At 32.4% G+C, this 16,364-nt stretch overlaps 2 protein-coding genes across 2 annotated transcripts in view; both read left to right on the plus strand.

Moving 5' to 3' along the window:
• The first annotated feature begins 3,388 nt into the window (after positions 1-3,388).
• Positions 3,389-3,970, plus strand: LOC145266320 (uncharacterized). The gene has a single exon (XM_080121882.1). The coding sequence runs from the start codon at positions 3,389-3,391 to the stop codon at positions 3,968-3,970; it is 582 nt and encodes a 193-aa protein (XP_079978008.1).
• Positions 3,971-14,858: 10,888 nt separating this feature from the next.
• Positions 14,859-16,364, plus strand: part of LOC145266811 (putative ammonium transporter 3) — a 63,473-nt gene continuing 61,967 nt past the window's right edge. The window contains exon 1 of the mRNA XM_080122653.1: positions 14,859-15,242. The gene's annotated coding sequence lies outside the window, so the exon portion shown is untranslated. The remainder of the gene's footprint in view (positions 15,243-16,364) is intronic.

Raw genomic sequence — 16,364 nt, forward strand, 5'->3', positions numbered from 1 at the left:
AAATAGACTTCGAGGCCTAGTGGGAGATGTCATTTTCTCTTCGCTGCAACCTCTGTCACACAGAAGAGATGTTGCGAGTTTGTCTCTGCTTTATCGTTATTTTCATGGAAAGTGTTCAACTGAGCTTCAATCTATGGTCCCCCCTCGCCAAACTTTCACAAGAAACACTAGACTAGCTGAAAACATTATCAATAATTTTCCCCACTCTTTATCTGTACCCAAACCTAAACATAGATTCCATGATCAAAGCTTCTTTCTTAGAACTGCACGCCTGTGGAATTGTCTTCCGTTTTCCTGCTTTCCAGCTTTGTATAATATGGTTGTCTTCAAGTCCAACGTGAACAAATTTCTGATGAGCCGTTCCACTTAAGTTAACAAATTTACCGAACTTCCATTACTATCGATTACTATATTGTCCTTTGACTACTCTACACTCTTTAACCCTTATCCTTGAGTGGCCTATCGGCCTTGATAAGTGGTGACGTTTATGTAAAAAAAAAATAAGATCAAAGAATATTTTATGATTTACGTGGAATGTGAAATGGAAAGCGATATAAAGGTAAGTTATTTTATAGGAAACAAATAGAACCGAAAACACTGCAAACATCGTTAGAAAAATGTCATACAAGGAGAAGACATGTGAGAAGAATGAAACTATTATCATAACACGGAACATAAATGCATAAAAGAACTAATTGTATTTTAAAAAAATAGAAACACAATTAGTTAAAGGAGGAGATTTTTAATGTCATAATGATGCGGATAATTTTTAATGACATTATAATACGGATAATTTTTAATGACATTATAATACGGATAATCTTTAATGACATTATAATGCGGATAATTTTTAATGACATTATAATACGGATAATTTTTAATGACATTATAATACGGATAATTTTTAATGACATTATAATACGGATAATTTTTAATGACATTATAATACGGATAATTTTTAATGACATAATAATGCGGATAATTTTTAATGACATAATAATACGGATAATTTTTAATGAGATTATAATACGGATAAATTTAATGACATTATAATACGGATAATTTTTAATGACATTATAATGCGGATAATTTTTAATGATATTATAATACGGATAATTTTAATGACATTATAATACGGATAATTTTTAATGACATTATAATGCGGATAATTTTTGATGACATTATAATACGGATAATTTTAATGACATTATAATACGGATAATTTTTAATGACATTATAATGCGGATAATTTTTAATGATATTATAATACGGATAATTTTAATGACATTATAATACGGATAATTTTTAATGACATTATAATGCGGATAATGGGTGGACTATTTTATTACGATTTGATAAGCGACGTGTAATAAAGGTCAGATATATTGTTGAGTAAACAATGAACAAATTGGCAAGCTTATTGACGTCAATCGTTACTCACACAAGAAGAATACATATACGAGGGTTATTGCTAAAGTAAAGCCTTCTATTTTTTAAACTAAAAGTTTGAAGAGTTACGAAATCATTTTTTTATGCCTCGTTCGCTGTGCACTCACGGGGGACCATGCATGTTTCACTTGTTATATTAGAACTCATGACCTGTTAATCATTGATTTTGTCGAAGTCACTTAAAACCAAAAACTAAGACACACACACACACACACACACACACACACACACACACACACACACACACACACACACACACACACACACACACACACACACACACACACACACACACACACACACACAAACGTATACACGCAGCACCAAAACAATGTCGTGTAAACTTTCTATAATTGATTAAACTTATCATTTATTTTTTAAAATTGCAATTGTTTTTTACTTTAAATTTTTCTTTTAAGACGTGAAATCTTACGTTGATTATTAACCATAATTTTTCTATGTATTTAATTTTAACATTTAAATATCGATTTTCATCTCATTAAAAAAAAATTTCGGATTAATATCGGTTTCATGACCTTTATTTATCTTAATACGAAAATATTTAAAAAAAAAAAATGTTTGACTTTCTTTGGGGAAAATTGACGCTCATGATGCTGTCTCCCCTGTTAGACTCCATGGAACGTTTGGCATTCTGTTTTTGTGTGCATGAAAATGCGGGGGTAATGCTTGCGTTCCAGGTTGAAGGAATTCGGTCAGGAATACTGCATTCTACTGCTGACATCCAAATCTTACACCTGCCATTGGGAAGAAAAAAGAAAACTGCGTTAATGACAGTTTCAGTACCCGGATGGAAAGCCTCAAAGACAAATGGACAGCTTATTCCGTAAGACAAATCATATCTACGACGCCATATTTAACTCACTGCGACTAATTTGATAGAAGCTAAAAATAACAGTTTTATAAAATTGTACACAAGGAATTACACGATTTCAATGGAATTTTCATTTATTATATATATATATAAATATATAAACTGATTTTTAATAAATAGTTAAATTAATGTAATAAATAATTAAATTAATGAATAATATTATTAAATAATTAAAAGTATATGTGATCACATTGGTCTAAATCTTTACTACTTAGCCTATTTTGAAATCTCCATATATTTATTCTATCTCTATTGTCTTATGATTCCAAATTTCTCAAGTACAAAATATAGCCTAAATTCATCTACACATGCATATTGTCAATCCCCCAGATCCTCTACATACCCTTTTTTCCTATATACCAGATGTTTAATATCCCCTAAGAATTGTACACTTGCCTAGATGTCGTATTGTATTGTATGTAATCAAGCCCCTCTTCCCTATTTTGAGGAGATGCATTTGGCTTCGAAATACTTAAATATACAGAGCATTTATAACTCCTCTTCCCATTGATAAATACATCCAATATGCTGCTTTGTCTTGTCTACAATTCTCTTTATATATATATATATATATATATATATATATATATATATATATATATATATATATATATATATATATATATATACATATATATATTAGGCCATAGAGGAGACAACTGAAGCAGAAAAAAGAAACTGGCTTGCAGGACACTATAAACACAAATATGGGCAAAATTAGGCATATTTTATTGGTTTGAAAATATAATATTTTTTTATTAATTGTCATACAATTTTCATTATGGAATAGTATTATAATCTTTAAAAAGTCTGTTAATTTTCATGTAGTTTTGTTCTATAAAACCAAAGATATGAACATTTAAATAGTCTATTTGGCCAAGAGTATATATATATATATATATATATATATATATATATATATATATATATATACAGAGTCATCAATATTTAGCGTTTAAACTATAATTTTAATCATTTTTCTCGGTATTCCTCTATTTGTGACACTTATTCATAAATCTTTATACTTTCAGATACCAGAATATAACCATGGGTAGTATTTTAAACAAGCGGACTGCAATTGTTGAGCTGTTTAAAGCAGGACACCACAGGAAGGATATCTGTAAGACCCTGAAAGTGAACAGAATACTGGTGTGGAGGACTTTAAAACGTTTTGAGGAGACTGGAGATATTCAGAATAGGCCAGGGCAAGGTCGCCCTCGAACAGCTAGAACCCCTAAACTTGTTAAATCCATCAAAGAAAAGATCAGGAGGAATCCTAAGAGATCCATCCAGAATCTGGCTAAAGAGTTGAGAGTGTTGTATGGGACCATGTCAACTGTACCCCGAAAGAACCTGAAGATGTTTCCATTCAAACATGTCAAGAAAAACACCTTTCTGCTCAAGTTGTTGATAAAACAAAGATCCCAGATTCTTCTTTCCCGCATTCAGGATGGCACGCTACCAAATCTCGTTTTCAGTGATGAGAAGAAATTTGATGTTGAACACGACTTTAACACTCAAAACGATCGGGTTTGGTCGAGGGATGGTGGACGAAGGATCCCGAGTGATGACAAGAAAACAATGTGTCGCCTCAGTAATGGTCTGGGCAGCCGTGACAGAGTCCGGTAAAAGCCCTCACTTTTTTGTTGACAAGGGGGTGAAATTGAACCAGCAAAACTATCAACCAGCAAAAATATGACATCCTTATTGGCGCATTGTTGCCCTGGGCAGAGAAGCACTAAAAAAAAAACGTTCCTGGTCTTTTCAGCACGACTCCGTACCATCACATGGGGCCAAAAAGACCCAGGAGTGGCTTTCCGAGAATGTCCAGCACTTCATTCCCAAAGAGAAATGGCCCCCATATTCCCCCGATCTGAATCCTCTTGATTTTGGGATCAGGTCATACCTTGAGATCAAGGTCTCGGCCACTCACCATCAAAGTTTGGAAGCTCTGAAGGTCAAACTACAGAAGGAGTGGGCCAAAGTCCCCCAGAAAGTAATTCGTGACACACGTAAGGCTTTTTCTAATCGTCTTCAACTACTTATTGACGCAGATATTTGGACATATCGAATAATATTTTGTGTACTAACTTTCTATTGTTTTTTCTACAGTAATACATTTGCAAAAATTTAAATTTTGTTTAATTTCCTAAATATAACCACTTTATGTTGTAACGATAAATACTGATGCCCCTATATATATATATATATATATATATATATATATATATATATATATATATATATAGAGAGAGAGAGAGAGAGAGAGAGAGAGAGAGGGATAGAGAGATAGATGTGTGTATGCGTAATCTACGAAACCTTACGTCTAGAATTCTTATTCAAATTTTGATCCAAATCAATTAAATGGTTTTGATTGTAGAAAAATGCATATAATTTGGGGCAAAAAAGGAATTGAAATTCGGGTATTTTTTCTTAAGTCATTTAAAACAAACATACAAGTAGTTAAATTTTTTAATAGGGGTTCATACTCATGTCTACCTCTTGAAAACCATTCAAAATGCAATAAAACATTTATAAATTCATGTCTAATACCTTTACATAAGAGTAAAAAGTGTTTTTACATAAAACAAGATTAAATTAAATATAACCCACGTACCCGGCTAAAAAAAGTATTTTTCAAGATTAATCATATTCAGTTAATCCATTTCAGAGCTAAGCATACACAAAAACATATATGAACATATTCTCAACTTTATACATTTCGATATGAATAAGATGGGGGAGGGGCAGTTACTTCACCCGTGTCCGCCTCCGTTTCCTTCGACCACAGTAAATGCAACATGTAAGATTGGTTGGGTCTATTGTTTCGAGTTGGTTTAATTATAAAACGATATTCACGATTGACCGCACAGATTCGCTGACCAAGTGGTTTGGATGTACGGATAAGGCTGCTTTTCATTGTCCACGTGTGCCCTCATTAGTGGCCGGATGGTCGATTCGATCACTATCGCATTTCGTTAATGGCTCCTCAAATGGGCATCACTCTCGTTTCTATTATTCGCCACCTTTGTCCGCCTCGTTTTATTGTTTTCCTTTGTCGGCCCAATTTTATGCCTACCCTCTTTTATGTATTGGTCGCGTTTATATCCGTCTAGCAATTGTTTCGTTTCTTTTTTTTTTTCTTCATTTCTTCTTTCTAAGTCAACGCATATCTATTAAAGCTTTGTCCGTCGTCTGGACGACCAGCCCGTCGATTGGCCACTAATCACTTTGAATTCACCACCACCACCACCACCATACCATCATCATCATCTTTTATTAATCCGAAAATTCTACTGTTGGCATCGCTTTCCCCAATATTTTTATAGTCAGAATTCTTTATAGAAAGACATTGAGTACTTACAGTAGGGATCACCTGAAGACTGCCAACATCCTAAATGAAAGTAATTTTTGTGGAACTTGGAACAAAAGTGTCTTACTTTTAAATGCGCCCATAAGTCTTTCAGAATCTCTTCTCTTGCCGACAGTTCCTTTATAATAGAAAATTAAATGAAAAGTCAGCTAAGGGGACTATTTCTAATTCGTTCAGTAAGTTTCCATTTTGATGATAACGTTAACTTAGTAATTTAACCATAATAATCACGTTTACATAGCAATTCCTCAAAAATAAATACTAACTAAAAAAGAAGCAAAATGTGTTTAAATTCTTAATTTCTAAACTTTTAATTATTACAAATTTTTTTATATTAAAATTTAGTAAACAAAAAAACCGTGCAGAGCACCTATCCTGCCGTGACAGAGTTCAGAATCGGTTTCAATGTCTGGTGGGTGATGTCCTTTTTCCCCCCACTGACCTCTTTCCCACAGAAGAGACGTTGCGAGACTGTTTTCTCTCTATCTTTAATTTCATGACAAGTGCTTGTCTGAGCTTCAATCTATACCCCTGCCTGCCAAACTTTCACAAAATCATTTACTCTGTATTGATACCTAAAGTTGAACGCATATTCCATGAATAAAGCTTTTTTCGTAGACATACCTGTCTGTAGAACTCGATTTTGTTGGGGTGCTTTCCAGCTAACTACAAAATGTTTGTCTTCAATTCCAATTTAAACAAATTTTTAACGCCTCGACTTCTTAAATAATAAAATTCTACAATATTTCCATCACTAACGATTATTAAGCTGTTATCTCAGTGACCACCTTACACTTATTGACCCTTATCCTCGAGTGGCATTTGAGTCTTGATGAATGATGACTCTCTTGTAAAAAGAAGACGTTGTTAGTCTTTTTTTTTTTTTTTTTTTTTACTACATCGTTATTTGGTACTGATCCAGAATCTGACCCAAGGTTGCGTCGGCATCTTTCACAGTTTACGGAGAGCAACTGGAAAAAATCGAGCCGAATACTGCCAGACGATAAATTCCAAATGCTGACCCCCCCCTCCCCCCAAAAAACACTTTTTTTTTTATTACACTTTGGGATATTTTCTTTTTGTTTATAATGAACATAATTTTTGTTCCTTCGTTTTTGTATTGTCTGCGACTATTAATAAACACCCCAACACTCATATACAGGGTAGAACGATAAAAGTTTCGCCCTAAAGAAAAATTTTATTGAAAGAGTCAATTCGGATAACTTCATTATATTGTAGACGAGACATCTATTCAACGTAGCCGCATCCAGCCTCAATCATTGCCTCGATACAGATCCGGAACTGGGAGCTTGCCTTTTCCATAAGCGCCGGCGGAAGCTCAGCAAATACTCGGCAGATATCAGCGATGGGGCTGGCTTTGGTGTTTTGGGAGGTCATATTAGTGATGTTCTAGATGTATGACTAAACGAAGAAGTCCAGTGGGTTCAGGTCGGGGGGGGGCAGTGAGAGGAGGGTGCAAAATCGTAGCAGTCCTAAAGCAAAGCCTGGGTCTCTTTGAACTTGTGGGTCGCGCCGAGTCCTTCTGTCACACCCAGGGTTTGCCAGCGGCCTCTGACTGCACCAGAGGATCACCACACTCTTCAGCACATCAGGTACACTTTGAAGTTGACTTTCAAGCCGACTTCGAACATGTGAGGTGGCATGATGTGGCCCTCACTTGAAACCACACTAAAGACCATAACCATGGCTAGAAACAGTTTTTATCAGCCTGTTTTTGTGGCAATTCAGCGATGCATTTTGAGGGTGCTGGCAATGGTTCTATTGTCATAACGTGGATCGGTAGAGAGCATAAGTTGCACAGCGGCGCATCTCCGATCTAGCTCGTTGAACATTGTGTCATTTTCAGACATGATAGAAGGCTCCTATCGCCTTGGGACGTAACTGGTCAACTAGTAGATGGTCTGCAACAAATGAAAAGAAAACCAGTTTTCATCAAACGGAAATGGAATCATGTCGTCTTTATTAGGACGACAATTTTATCGTTCCATCCTGCATTCATCGTTAAAAATAACGAATTATTCTGTTTAATTAAATATTTTCATGTCAATTTTTCTGATAATCGTTTTTGTGTTAAAATAAAAAGATATACTATATAAAATATATAATAATATATAAAATAAAAATATATAATAATATATTAATAAAATAAATATTTATAATAATATATAAATAATATATAAATTTATAATAATGTATAAATAAAAAATATATCATATATAAATAAAATATAAATATATAATAATGTATGTTATAATGGAAATGTTCCAAAAATTTTCTTGATTCCGATGCAATTAACGATTTTGTTTTACATTATTGATTCTCTTAAAATGAGTAATTCCGATTCTAAAATCATTTTTTTTTATTATTATAAAGCCAACACTCTCCCGATCACTATATTGTACTCAATACGTATAGCAATGATTTTAAAAGTAAAAAAAAAAAAAAAAAAAAAAAAAAATTAAAAATGACTTCGCCGCTATCAGTTGGAATCGAAACCAAAACATTCATCGCTTCAGGCTTAATCATTACCGTCTGGGCTATCGACAGAGGATACGAAGGGTTAAAAATTAAGAGACTTTCGACTATGAATGTCAATTTTTGGCATGCGCAAAAGTAAAGCAGGAATAATGTTTTATCCGACTTTCAATGCCGAAGTCAACTGTTTTGTTTCAAATTTTGAATCCTTAGCATCAATTTTTTCCGGCTAAAAACTAAATCGAATGTGTCCCGAGGTCCAAATACCTTATATACTAAACTTCAACTCAGTAAGCCAAATATTCAGAGAGGAGATTGGTAGAGATTTTTCTCACACACATCAACAAGATCACTTATATATATATATATATATATATATATATATATATATATATATATGTGTGTGTGTGTGTGTGTGTGTGTGTGTGTGTAGATAGACATATATAATAATATCTCCGTGTTCTATAACGTTTTCATATTAATTTCTACGCAGTTATGCAGAATGTAGAAACTATGCATAATAGAATGCAGCGTAACAGTAAAATGAACGAATCATCTAATAAGAAAACATAAACAATAAATAAGCAATTACTTAACGCCCGTTTTTCATAGGAATATGCAAATTAATTAACCTCTGTATGGTCGCTCGCATATCCATGACTGACTATATTAAGAAATTTGTTTTAGTAATATGTAAATAGAAGTAGACTTTTAATATCAGTCTATAATATTATAGCAGGAAAACACTCAACTTTATATAGATAGATATAGATGCTAGCAGGTCGCGTGATCTTGCCAGATCGTAAAATAAGTTTAAATATGACATTTTACTTCGTATAGATTTCGTATTTATTATTATTATAGATTATTATATTGTACTCAATAATAATAATAATAATTTCAAAAGTTAAAAAAAAAAACGACATCGGTTCCATCAGCTGGAATTGAAACCAAAATATTCATCACTCCAACCTTAGTCATTATTTATCTCTTCAGCTTTCGTCGCTACCGCCTGAGTTATCGCCAGATAGATACCCCCCCTTACAAAAAATCAAACCACTTCAAGCTTAAAACGTATATGTATGAATACTCAAAAGTAAGTCAGTATACTCCTACCAAATTCAATTGTTTTGTTTTTCAATTGTAACCTCTTAGAAGCTATTTCTACAGGCTAAATATCAAATTGAAAATTTTCACGAAGTCCAAATACCCCGTATATGAGGTTCAAATCTGTAAACTAAATATTCAGAGGAGTTTGGTAGAGAAATTTCGCACAAACGAAGACAAGTTCACTTATATATATATATATATATATATATATATATATATATATATATATATATATATATATATATATATAGATAGATAGATAGATAGATAGATAATAGCTGGACGCCTGGCGTTGCCCGGTCGTACAATACGCTTAAACATGTTATTTTAATTTATGCAGATTGCTTTAAAATCTGTTTAAATCTATCGTATCACTTTCTCTATTCGATCCATCGGTCATTAAATAAATTATGATATGGAATATTTCTATTTTTATTTTCTATTTTGGTTCGTATTACTAACGATTTATTCTAAATATTTTAAATATTATATAGCATAAGTCGTTCCAAACGTAAGCCCACTTATTTTTTAAACTAAAACTTAATAAATAAAATGTTGAAGAGCTACGAATTTAACTTGGAAATAGTATCAAATAAGTAGCACGATACTATGGAGTGGTACCATTAAAACGAGCAACATTTATAATTTAGAATTTATTTTTCTACATAGTAACTGCCGTTCTTAATGCATTTTTGCCAACCTCTTTTGGTGTCTCTATCGAAAAATCTGGAGTGCCCTTTGTCACTAATATCTCTGTCGACACTCTGAACCCATTCCCTAACTGTGCTGACAATAACTGCATCGGTTCCGTAAAATTTTGACAGGCTCTGTGAATGTTGAGCGGTTAAATTTTTTTCTTCATGGAGGAATTCAATGACGCACTTGTGTTTCTTACGCACGTCCATTGCTTCACACTGTCAATATCTGCAACGGAGATATGGAACTTTTAGGTCATGAATGCACAAGTTCAATCATCATAACAATGTAATTTTTAATCTCCTATGATCCATGCATATATATATATATATATATATTGGTGATGGGATGATTTAAAAAATTTTCCCGATTCCGATACAATTACTGATTCTGATCTAAATTCCCGATTCCGATACAATTACCGATCTCGATTTTTTTTTTAAATTTCTAAATATTTAATTGGATATTTGTTTATTTATTTTTTTGTTTTTTGAATTACTGTAAAACTTCCATGTTATGTCGGCATATATTTTCGCAAACATAAAAAATACACTCGGTCGCGGTGCGGACATATATTACATGAATTGCTCTCTTTATTTTTTATCAAATCTGATTTTTTTTTACATGGAAGTCATCAAAGCCCGGAAGCCACTCGAGGATGAGAGTAATTGCGTGTACAGTAATCAATGGGACAATATCGTAGTAATCGTTAGTAATAGAGATTCGATAAAGTGTCTTACTTAAGGAGGCGGTTTATCAGAAATTTGTTTATGTTGGACTTGAAGACATCCAAGTTGTAGTCAGGTGGGAAACAGGCAAACGGAAGAGAGTTCCATGGAATCTACGTTTTGATTTAGGCACAGATAAAGAGTGGAGAAAATTACTGACAGTAGTTTCAGCTAGACGGGTGTTTTTCGTGAAAGATTGGCAAAGGGGGAGAAGAGATTGGAGCTCAGACGAGCACTTCCCATGGAAATAACGATAAAACAACAACAAATTTAGTGAAAATAGTGAGACAACTAAAAACGCATTTCTTTTTTTAAAACAAAGTCGATATGTGTTTGTTGTTAACTGACAAAATGATATATGAATGATTTCATAAACCATTGAAAAAAAAAATAGTTGACGACTAGTATATGCAAAAAAAAAAAAAGGTGTAGGAACAAAAAGGTTAACATGTTAAGAATGAGTCTCTAAATAACATGGTTAATATTGAGGAAAACATTCTTAACCTGAGAGGAACGGAGAGGCGATGTATTGTGAACTATACTGTTCGTTCTCTCTACCAAAGAATGTTCATGCTTTTATTCTCTAAATTATAAAGATTTCGTTGGTTATTGCAATTGTTAATATGACAAATATGTAATAGATTGATTTGCTTTAATGCAAAAAGAAATCCGATTACGAAATCTACATTAATCAAAATATCATATTTAAGCGTATTTTACGACCGGGCAATTCCGAGCGGCCTGCTAGTATATATATATATATATATATATATATATATATATATATATATATATATATATATATATATATATATAATTATTTACTATAATAATTATATAATTAATAAATAGCTACAGACACTAGTGTTTCATCCTGTCTGTAATCAACAGTGCAGGGTGTCACGATTAACACCAGTCGACAGATTCGACACCGGCAATAGAAGTCATCGCCGGCATCATTAGCAATGATCCAATACTTTCGGCTACCATTAACCACGAGAAATATTGTTGAAATTTAAACATTTACTTTTTTAAATTGTTTTTAACGTCTGTCAGAGTGATCTAATCATTATATGATGATCTGCGTGTAAGAGCTAAATTGACCGACTTTTATTTTTATTTATTTATTTTTTTTATTACATTTTCACCTCAAACAAGGCAAATTGCCACTTTGGTGTAGGGGGCTACTATCAGGGGCAACAACTACTGGGGTACTATGTACGGATTTGGGCAGCAAGATGTCGGTTCACGTTACACTTGAACTTCTGCACGTACGTACTGTTGGGGAAGCATGGACCTGGAATGGAATTCCAGAGTCTAGCGGTTCGTGGGAAGAAACTATTGGAGTAAAAAGATCTTTTACATCTAGGGATCTCTACAGTGTGGGGGTGGGATTTAGCAGCCTGTCGGGTTTGCCGAGGGTGATCACGTTGTGGGGGCGCAAGTGATTGCCGTTCGTCAGAGCATTCACCACTAAAATACTTGTAGAAAAGGCAGAGGGATGCAACATTTCGTCGATGGGACAGAGGCTGAAGCTTAGATGCCAGTTCAGGGCCTATCAGGTTTACGACTCTCTTTTGAACCTTGTCTAGGAGCGAGAGACTAGTAGCAGATGCACCAGCCCAGATGTGACAGCAATACTCCATACATGGGCGAGTGGTGGCCTTATAGAGGTACAGGATACTTTCGGGTGTTAGTAGTTTTCTAGCACGGTAGAGAGAGCCCACCTTTCTTGCAGCGGCCCTGGCAATGCCTTCAATGTAATTTTTCCAACTCATGTTTCCTGTGAACGTTAGGCCAAGGAGTTTGAAAGATGTACTCTCAGATAAAGAGTCGTTGGCCATTGCTATAGGTGGCAGAGAGGGTTTCTTGTAATTTCAATTTTAACTGAAAGTGCTCAACGATAAGAAACAAGTTTCTTAAATGTATATATATATATATATAATAGCTAGTTTGCATGAAGCATTGCTAATAAATATAAAATATGAGATATGAAAGGAAAACAAAAACAAATATACATATATCTATATCAATCTATATATATATATATATATATATATATATATATATATATATATATATAACTACTTAATTTACTCACATAAAATTAATATACGAAAGTATAGATTTATGCGTAAACTTTAAGTATTTACTTCAAAAGTGCTCAATACGTAGGTAGAGATAGTTAGTAATTTATAAAATATATATATGGCGATTAAGCTACACTGAATATTCCGCGTTTCATCCACTCTAGGACTCTTCAGGCCTGAAGAGTCCATGAAACGCGGAATATTCAGTGTAGCTTAATCGCCATATATATATATATATATATATATATATATATATATATATATATATATATATATATATATATATATATATATATATATATATATATATATATATATATCATTCAACCACGGTAGTGGTTGAATGATATGCTTTAGTCCGAAATTGAATGAATCGAGACACATTCAAACCCCCACCACTAATTCCGTTCGCAACCAAATTTCAAACAGGTGATACAGTTGGATGGAACACCTCATTAGCTACATTTTGAAAAAAAAAAATCGAAAATTGGTTCAGTGGAAAAAAAGTTACAACAAAATATGTGGGTTCACAAACAGGAGAGTAAGTACATAAGTGACTAACGGCTTTTTTTTTTATTTTGCATAACTTTTTTGTATATAAATATTTTTTACTGCGATTTTGCCAATATGACATGTTAGCGTAACGGTTTGAGTACCGGGGGTTGGTGGAAAGATTTTAGGTTCAATCTCGTGTATCGTTTTTTTTTATAATTAAAAAACCGAACTTTTTTTTATTAACTAATTTTTTTTTAACTCTCCTTATGATTTTATAGCAAAAAAGAAAAGTAAAGAAGAAGATATTCTAGTAATGTAAAAAATAAGAATTTTTTAGACTTAAAATATTGCAGCTAAAAATAAAATTTGAATATTGATAAATATTTTATTTATTATTTGCATATGTTGTTGTTTATTGTTGAGTTAGAAAGGGTGTACATAAAAATTAATAATTTTATTATATCATAATTAGGATCATTTAATTCATTTTTATGTAAATTATAAAATTATTAATTCAATCTACTAACTAACTAACTAATGAATTAATTTTATTCAAACAATTTTCACTACATAAATATATGCAAATAATAGGGGGGAATAAGTTCAATCCAGCGACTGACACCCTTTCTAACTCAACAATAAACAACAACATATGCAAATAATAAATAAAATATTTATCAATATTCAAATTTTATTTTTAGCTGCAATATTTTAAGTCTAAAAAATTCTTATTTTTTACTTTACTAGAATATCTTGTTCTTTACTTTTCCAGGTTGAATTTCTTGTCCTTTACTTTTCCAGGTTTAATAAAATCTTAAGAATATTACATTTCATGCGCGCATTTTTCCATATTATATATATATATATATATATATATATATATATATATATATATATATAGAGAGAGAGAGAGAGAGAGAGAGAGACAGACAGAAAGACAGACAGAGACAGAGACAGAGAAATGAAAAGGCATAAACCAAAGTATGTGTTCATCAATGTTTCGTCATTATTTCAAAACTTGATTTGGATGAAATTATGACGAAACGTTGATGAACACATAACTTGGTTTGTTCCTTTTTATATCTCTATTTTATCGGAATACTATTTCCATTGTTCTCATCATATATACATACATATATATATATATATATATATATATATATATATATATATATATATATATATATATATATATATATATATATGTGTGTGTGTGTGTGTGTGTGTGTGTGTGTGTGTGTGTGTGTGCATATAGATAGATAGATAGATAGATAGATAAGCAAATTGCATAATCTTTGTTTACATCGGACGAATCACAAAAAAGAAAAAATACTCATTTTATCAGCTACATCATTGCCTTTCATTATTTTATTACAAGCGACATTAATGTTTCAGTCGTCTGTTCCCCTTCAGCTGTTCGAGTGAGAGTGTCTCCCTGGGATGAAGAAGGAGGTGGAGGAGGAGGAGGAGGAGGAGAAGAGTTTAGTTTCACCGACCGTAGCTGAAAGCAATCGATTATTTAACGAAAGCACAACAAAAAAATTCCATGTTGATTCGTTGTAACCTGATGGATTAGCAAGTATTTATTTCATTCCATGCAAACTCGTGCGGGTCGACAAACGACAGTTTTACGAACCTCGTTGGCGTGCCATTAATTCTTCTTTTTTTTTTCTAGTACCGGTCGGAGGAGATGAAGGGAGACAATGGACCAATGGATGTTGCAAAGGAATACGTGCAAGCAAAACAGGAAGTCTGTAATGTAATCTTACGATGTGCACGTGACTATTGGTCGAGCAGAATTAATTCATTGGACGGATAGAGGAGAACTGAGAACAAACACGCTTGTTTATTGCATTCTCTTTCAAGTGACAACGGAGATAAAAACATCAAGACGAGGTAAAAATATACTAAAGGTAAAAAAAAAACAATCCTCCATAATGCATTTATAAATTGACAAAGTGCCTATATATATATATATATATATATATATATATATATATATATGTATATATATATATATGTATATATATATGTATATATATATGTATAAGGAATGAAAAAATACCAGCGGTGGTTGACGTTATGTTTTAAGAAAAATAGAAAAACCGAATGAAATTATTAAAAAATCAACGTTTCGTCCTTATTTCAGAGGACATCTTCAGGATAATTGAAATAAAAATGTAAGAAAAGAAAAAGTCACAGATCGTGCGAAAAAGACAGTTTTTTAATCCTACCCATGTCGGGAAGGACAAATATGTGTGCGTATACATATGATATGTGTGCGTATACGTATGATACGCACACATATTTGTCCTTCCCGACATGGGTAGGATTAAAAAACTGTCTTTTTCGCACGATCTGTGACTTTTTCTTTTCTTACATTTTTATTTCAATTATCTTGAAGATGTCCTCTGAAATAAGGACGAAACGTTGATTTTTTAATAATTTCATTCGGTTTTTCTATTTTTCTTAAAATATATATATATATATATATATATATATATATTTGGCATATTTCATTAAATAAAATAAACGTTTTTTGTCTATGAATTCTATTTTTGATTCTTTCAACTCCCGAATAACAGTCTTCTCTTCTGGCGGGAACTGGCTGATGTAATCCCCATTTTTATCATAAAAAAAACTTTACAAATGGTTCAAAAGCAGTTAGATTAATTTATCCCTGATGATGAATACTGAAGGATTGGAAAGTACTTGGACTCATGATAAATATGCTTATTACATAAGGCAGTACCCGCCAGAAGAGAAGACTTATTCAGAAGTTGGAAAGGATCGAAAATAGAATTAATAGACAAAAACGTCTGTTATTTTTATGACATGTGCCATAGAGAAAAAAATGCTCTCTCTCTCTCCCTCTCTCTCTCTCTCTCTCTCTGTATATATATATATATATATATATATATATATATATATATATATATATATATATATATATACAGGGTGGGCCAAAATAAGGGTCCTATTTTTAAAAATTCATAAATTCATGTAAGTTTTAAGAAGTGTTTTTCAGCCAAAAT

The sequence above is a fragment of the Euprymna scolopes genome, chromosome 4, assembly GCF_053919585.1.
Source record: "Euprymna scolopes isolate OS-2025 chromosome 4, ASM5391958v1, whole genome shotgun sequence".
Classification (NCBI taxonomy): Eukaryota; Metazoa; Mollusca; class Cephalopoda; order Sepiida; family Sepiolidae; genus Euprymna; species Euprymna scolopes.

Coding starts and splice junctions, on each gene's coding strand:
- LOC145266320 (XM_080121882.1), top strand. CDS start 3,389: ATGGGTAGTATTTTAAACAAGCGGACTGCAATTGTTGAGCTGTTTAAA.